General features: G+C 43.9%; 1 protein-coding gene across 1 annotated transcript in view; it reads right to left on the bottom strand.

Annotated features, from left to right (window-relative positions):
- Positions 1-5,898, bottom strand: part of LOC135546593 (chordin-like) — a 31,803-nt gene extending 25,905 nt beyond the window's left edge. The window contains exons 1-6 of the mRNA XM_064975155.1: positions 5,478-5,898; positions 3,299-3,402; positions 2,909-3,035; positions 1,176-1,316; positions 652-769; positions 438-525 (exon numbers count right to left, since the gene is read on the bottom strand). Of these exons, the coding sequence (XP_064831227.1) occupies positions 438-525; positions 652-769; positions 1,176-1,316; positions 2,909-3,035; positions 3,299-3,402; positions 5,478-5,637 (738 nt within the window). The 5' untranslated portion in view covers positions 5,638-5,898. The remainder of the gene's footprint in view (positions 1-437; positions 526-651; positions 770-1,175; positions 1,317-2,908; positions 3,036-3,298; positions 3,403-5,477) is intronic.
- Positions 5,899-6,675: the final 777 nt, after the last annotated feature.

The following is a 6,675-nucleotide window of genomic DNA, read 5'->3' as shown; positions in this document are numbered from 1 at the left end:
TGTAAAGTTAGGTGACTGTGGCAGTTCCTTGTGCCTCTCAGTGCAACAGTTACACCATTCCATTTGACCCAATAAAATCAACTGTTTGTGAGAATGGCTCCATGCGTTATTTTACAGTAATCAAGAACTGATTACCTCAGCAACATTCGGACAATGATAAGGCAATGCTGTGACAATGCTGTGAGTGTGTGTGTGTGTGTGTATGTACGTGCGCGTGTGTTTGTATTTGTGGCAGCGTATGGGTTTATCATTGCAGGGTGAATTATGTGGGGGCGAGTGAGAGTTTGACCGGAGAGTCACAGAGAGAGTGTGTTTATCATGGAGGTGCTTCATCTTTCTCTCCCTGTCTTCTCACATTCACACACACATAGACACACAACAAAAACATAAATTGCAGAAATGTCTACCTAGGAACAGAGAGTGTTCCAGTCTCTTACCATGTCTGAGTCTCTCTTAGGGGTCTTGTACTCAAACGCAGTGTTTCCATCTGAATCAAGGAAAGCAACCCTGCTTGGTCTCCCAATCCTAGGAGAGGAGAGAGGGAGGGAGAACAGGAGAGAAAGATACAATTTCATTTGATCAAGTTAGAGACTAGTCATTACTAATGATTATCACATGATTATTGTTAGTTTTTCTGTCAGTGTGTGTTACCTCTGGTAGGTGATGGAGAAGGTCAGGCTGGTTCTAGTGAGAGAGAAGCGTGCCCGGGCCACACCACTGGAGCTGGGTAACCAGGAGCCTGTCACTCCCGTCAACACTGCTACAAAGTCTGGACACACACACACACACACAGTTAAGTAAAGATGTAATTCAGAATGACTGAATGGAGGAATAATTTCCTTGTCACGGGGGCTGTGAGAGAATGTGCCCTTCTCTGTATATCCTTGTACTGTATATCCATGTACTGCATGTATAATATGTGTGTGTGTTTCCATGTCAGGTAGCCTAGCAGTTAAGAGCATTGGGCCAGTAATCAAAATGTTGCTGGTTCGAATCCCCGAGCCAACTGGTGACCAAATCTGTTGATGTGCCCTTGATCAAGGCACTTAACCCTAAAACCTACTGTAAGTGATTAAAATGTTAATGACTAAATGTAAATGATGTATTTCCATGCATGAGTGTACAGTATGTGTGTTTGCATGAGTGGGTTTGTGTGGTCGAGTGTGAATGCTCACCAGTGCGGCTCTCCCCAGAGGAAATGTCCTCAGAGCTGAGGTATGAGCGGTCATTGTAGGACTTGTGCAGGTCATCCTCTTTCTCCTTCTCCTGGAAGTACTCGAAGCCATCAAACACCGCCTGCTTCCTGTCCACCTCGCCTGGACAAGTGCAACACAACACCCAGGGGCACAGCGTGTGAGGCGGTGGGCTATTTACACAACACCTACAGGTTGGCATTACTTTAACATGAAGGCATAAAGTAAGGAGAATCACAGCAAATGTTGAATGAGTGAAACAGCTAGAAAGAGTGACAGGGTGAAAGAGGAGAGGAATAATTCTGAAATGCCAAGAGTTCTTTCTGTCCTCCCTAATTCTCTCTGTCTCTCTCCCTCTCTTATTTCTCTCTATCCACCCTCTCTGTCTGTCTCTCTCCCTCTCTTATTTCTCTCTATCCACCCTCTCTGTCTGTCTCTCTCCCTCTCTTATTTCTCTCTATCCACCCTCTCTGTCTGTCTCTCTCCCTCTCTTATTTCTCTCTATCCACCCTCTCTGTCTGTCTCTCCTCTTTCTCTCTCTCTCCAGGTGTCTCTTCCAATCACTAGTTGGAGCACTCCTGGCTCGTCTGGGTGCCACGGTAGCAAGGTTTGTTTCTTAGTCCGAGGAGCAGAGGGGGAGTGACACTCACGTGCAATCCCAACAATGACCTGCTGTTCTAAACCACTGTGTGTCCTGATGTCATGAGCACATTTCAGCGCCTCACACACACTGAAATACAGACACACTGAAAAGCATACTGAGAGAAAAACACACACACTACGAGACAGACAGGCTCTTACTCACACACACATCATCAGAGTCCAGACCTATCTCTTCAAGGTCATCCACTCTACTCCTAGACTATCTGCTCGTTCTCTCTCGCTCTCCCTCCATAGGGCATGCTCTAGGGCTTCTGTGTAGTCTCAGTCTCACCTCCTTCCATTCCACTATACTGTATCCTCAGGTGCACCAGTGAAAAAATAAAAAATATATACACACACACACACACACACACACACACGCGTGCATACACACCCCGTTTTCCATCACTTAGACAAACATACTCAAAGCTTTTTAACATTTAGACAAACACACTCATACTTTTCCTAAAGACAACCACAACACACTCCCAAGCTTTTCAAAAAATCACCACTACGACACAAACACTCTCAACATTTTCCCACATGAACACAAACACACTCAATGTTGTCTCAGTGCTGGGGGCCCACACCTCAGAGAAACCCAGGGCTTTACCTTAACTTTCCATTACCAAAACACACTGCTGAATAACTATGGAGAAAATAAGACCCAACACGTGTGAGTGAATGTTTGTGCAGGCGCGTGCATGGTGTGTGTGTGTGTGTGTGTGTGTGTGGGGCGGCGGGGGTGCAGGGGGGGGGGCGGGCGTGTGCATGATTGTGAGTCTGTGTGAAAGGGGGAGTGACAAAGAGGGAATAAGATAAATTAATAAAAAGAGAGTGAGAATGAGCGTATTTGACACAGTCAAGTAGGAGAGACAACCGAGACCAGACCTGCTACTGATTACCAATCAGCCTCTCTAGAGAACAACATAATGAAACGAACTGACCTAGAGAGAGCGAGAGAAGGGTAACAGGAGACATGGGGCAGGATAGATCATTAGTAGGCTAGTAGGGGTTACCTTTGGGCAGGTCTATATAGTGATAGGGACAGTTAGTAGGCTCGTAGGGGTTACCTTTGGGGCAGGTCTTGCAACATTGTCCAGGTAGCAGTACTGGGTCATCACAGCTAGGCTCAGGACAGTCCCGCTTGACGTTCTTACAGCTTACCTTCCCCAACACCTTACTCTTACGACCCCTTTGCTGAAAATAATAGACAAGAAACATCAACTCCTCATCCAACACTGACCTCAAAACTGTATCACACAGGCCTGATAATATTTGTTAAAATGGGGTCATTTTGAGGGCACTAAGATCTAGAGATGATTTTGGTAATTGATTCATTCATAATTAATTTGTTTGTTATTTTAGGCCCAATTTCTGTCCATTGATAGGCCTACATAATGGCTCCACTATCCAAGATTGACATGTTGTCTATTAGGCTTATTGTGAAGGGTGTTACTTACTGTCTCGCAGTAACATTGGACACAGTGCATGACTCCAAACGGCTCCCCGAGGTCAGGGTGCCAAGTGTCCTCCAGAGAATAGAATCTTCCTCCGAATGAACATCCTGCAATCAGTCCAGAAGAACCCATTAAGACAACAATACACTAGCAGTTGGTAGAGTCCACATATACATGTAAAACTGGTGAGTGGCCTGTAACATCCCTCTGTTTAGATTGCTTAAGTTAATAAGAACTGAGGTTGGGGCGTTAGTATACTTTAGTTGAACTTTAAATAAGAAGTATGCTGGCATTACGTAGTTCACATGACATATCATTCCATTATATAGTTCACATGGCATATCACTCCATTACATAGTTCACATGGCATATCACTCCATCACATAGTTCACATGGCATATCACTCCATTACATAGTTCACATGGCATATCACTCCATTACATAGTTCACATGGCATATCACTCCATTACATAGTTCACATGGCATATCACTCCATTACATAGTTCACATGGCATATCACTCCATTACATAGTTCACATGGCATATCACTCCATCACATAGTTCACATGGCATATCACTCCATTACATAGTTCACATGGCATATCACTCCATTACAGAGTTCACATGGCATATCACTCCATTACATAGTTCACATGGCATATCACTCCATTACATAGTTCACATGGCATATCACTCCATTACATAGTTCACATGGCATATCACTCCATTACATAGTTCACATGGCATATCACTCCATTACATAGCCTAGTCTGAGATCAACATGTTATGATGCTGTATTGTTTTCTTATTCGAAAGGCTACAATTAATTCACAATTTATGCTCGAAACAATCAACCAAACATTTAGTAGAACAGAAACGATTGCATGGCATTGCCAGACACTTCAATCGGATAGCCAGGCCTATGCTCTTGCCAATGAGGTATGTACTGGACAGTTCACTGCGAAGTGAAAGACTGCATACTCCCACATTGGCGTCAGACAGAACGTCAAAATAGGATTCTGCCCAGCCAGACAGTGGATGTTTGACAGATAATCGATTCCGCGACTGGGACATGTTGGGGGGATTGACTGGATGTCTCATGCTCCAGAACTCACCGACGCCTCCTGTTTCATTTAAATGGTGCGGGAGACCCTCAAATGAATAAAAAAATAAGTCCATTCACACAACAAACACCAAGCCATTTGGAAAGAGAAATAAAAGGAATGCGCTTTTGGTAGCCTACCAGGGGCTATGTAATGGAAACGAATTGATATATTAGGTTTCAGTATTTCAAAAAGAATTGTTAAAGTAGTATTAATAAAAGTATTGCATTATAAAAAGCCTACATAACAATTGCCCCAGCAACAAGTGTTTGCACCACAACCCTCCCCTGCCTAGCTCCGTATGGGTGTTCGCCGCAGCCTGGAGGTGAGGCTCCCGGTGCCAAGTTCACTCCTGTTGATTTGATATTGCACGATTGCCGTAGCTGCTCACAACCTGGTTCGCATTATTCTTTCATTGAGTGACTACACTTTAAACAGTCCAGTCGCGTTAGAGTTAGACACAGCACCATGCTTTCCCGCACAACTCACTGCAATATAAATCACTGCAATATAAACCGCTGCTTGGCACAGCCAGAGAAGGCCACTAAAGAACTGCATCAAAGGACAGCCGATTGATTACAGTTTCCAGAATTGGATAAACGTCATTAGTGGCAGTTGTTAATACACTGCTCTAATCCCTTGACTTCTTACCATTTTAAAAACAAGCAGTTTAAAGCCCTGCATATGAACCAGATGGCATTCTCGGTGGTTATGATTAAGATGTTTTTTGCAAAATTGTTCATGAGGTAACCATAACAATGGGACATTTAAGGAAGAGAACAAACAAAAAGATTGGGTTGATAATAAGGGTGATGCTGTGCAGTGACAAACTTTGCTATACAAAATGATAGGCTAAGAATAGGCTGTAGTAGCCTAAGTAATCATCTACTGACGGTCTTAAAAAGCTATAGACATATTAGGCTATACATTCACATTTATATTTGGCAGATTAGCAAACGAGCACTAGGCTAGCCTATAGTGCTGAAATGCCCGTGCCAGGATTCAAAACGCAGCAGGGGTCATTCATTGAATTCAGATATTTAGGTTGAAAAGAAGTAGAAGAAGCATCCTTGGCTCACCTGACATGCCCTTGGATGGTAAAGGTTCCCTCTCCGAATGGATGGGCAGAACGGGAGATTTATGCCGTGAGGCCAGTCCAGAGTGCAGCCACGCGCAGCTCATCACGCACAGTAAGGAACTCAGCGCGCGGCGAGTCTGCATCCCGGCTAGTGGTAGCATCCCAAACTGGCTCCGGTTTCTCTTTTCCCTTTTTGTTCTTGAAAACTTCTTCCCTTCGTTTTTTAGAAGCTTTCACGTGAACGTAAGTTGTCACTCCAGTAATAAACCTTCTCTAAATAATCAGGAATAGGTCAGCATTCAAGTCGCCAATTTGTTGATGGTCTTGAAGTTATTCCTATTCGGAAATAAAGACTCCCAAGTTGTGCAACAGAGAGAAGCAGAGAAAGTGACCAGAGGTTGGAGATTTTCCGAGGCAATGACTGTACCAGCCCAGAAGCGTATGTCCCGTCCTCGCGGGTCCCTTCCCACTTTATACTTTCCCTGGACACTTGGAGCAGGCACAGGCAGGGAGGGGTGAGAAGGAAAGGAGTGGGTGGGGTTAGGGGGGTCAACAGGGGTCTTCGAGCCTATACCCCTAAACTAATTCCATGTAAAATGTGAACACTTAGTGAAAGAAAGTGGAATCTTCAGGACTGTAGCCTACAGTAGGCTAGGGAGGAATGTTGGTTTCTGTGTGTGCAGCCTGTTCTGTATTTATACAACTGCTTCTAGAGTTCAGACATAAGTGACTTAACAGAAACAAATGAACATTGTTTGAATAGCTCGGGCGACGTATTTCAATCTGTGTTGATCCTCTATCACAGAATGCCCTTTCTTATTTAACACTTTATTTATTTTGGCCATATTAACTTCAGCTTCAAATACCTACCATTCCTACCTGAACATTCATACGTTTGTGTAGCCTATTTGTGTAGCCTGTTCTCATTGAATAAGAATGGCTGAAGTCATCGACAATATCGACTCGCATTCTTTATTATTTTGTTCATGGAAACGTTCTCTTATTGTTATAAAAGTGAAAATTACATACAATAAAACACTTGATTTACATTTGTTTTAAGTTTAGCAATATGCTTCCCACTCCTCCATGTTCCATAGGTGCGAGAATGCGTGCAAGAGGCTTCAGGCATGGTACCTTCCGAGGCATCACGAGCGCTTGGCGGGTCAAGTTTACAGTGAAGTGCGCACGGAGATTTATTT

The sequence above is a fragment of the Oncorhynchus masou genome, chromosome 9 (assembly GCF_036934945.1).
Source record: "Oncorhynchus masou masou isolate Uvic2021 chromosome 9, UVic_Omas_1.1, whole genome shotgun sequence".
Classification (NCBI taxonomy): Eukaryota; Metazoa; Chordata; class Actinopteri; order Salmoniformes; family Salmonidae; genus Oncorhynchus; species Oncorhynchus masou.
The sequence above is the reverse complement of the archived record's forward strand: the minus strand, read 5'-3'. Positions and strand labels throughout refer to the sequence as shown.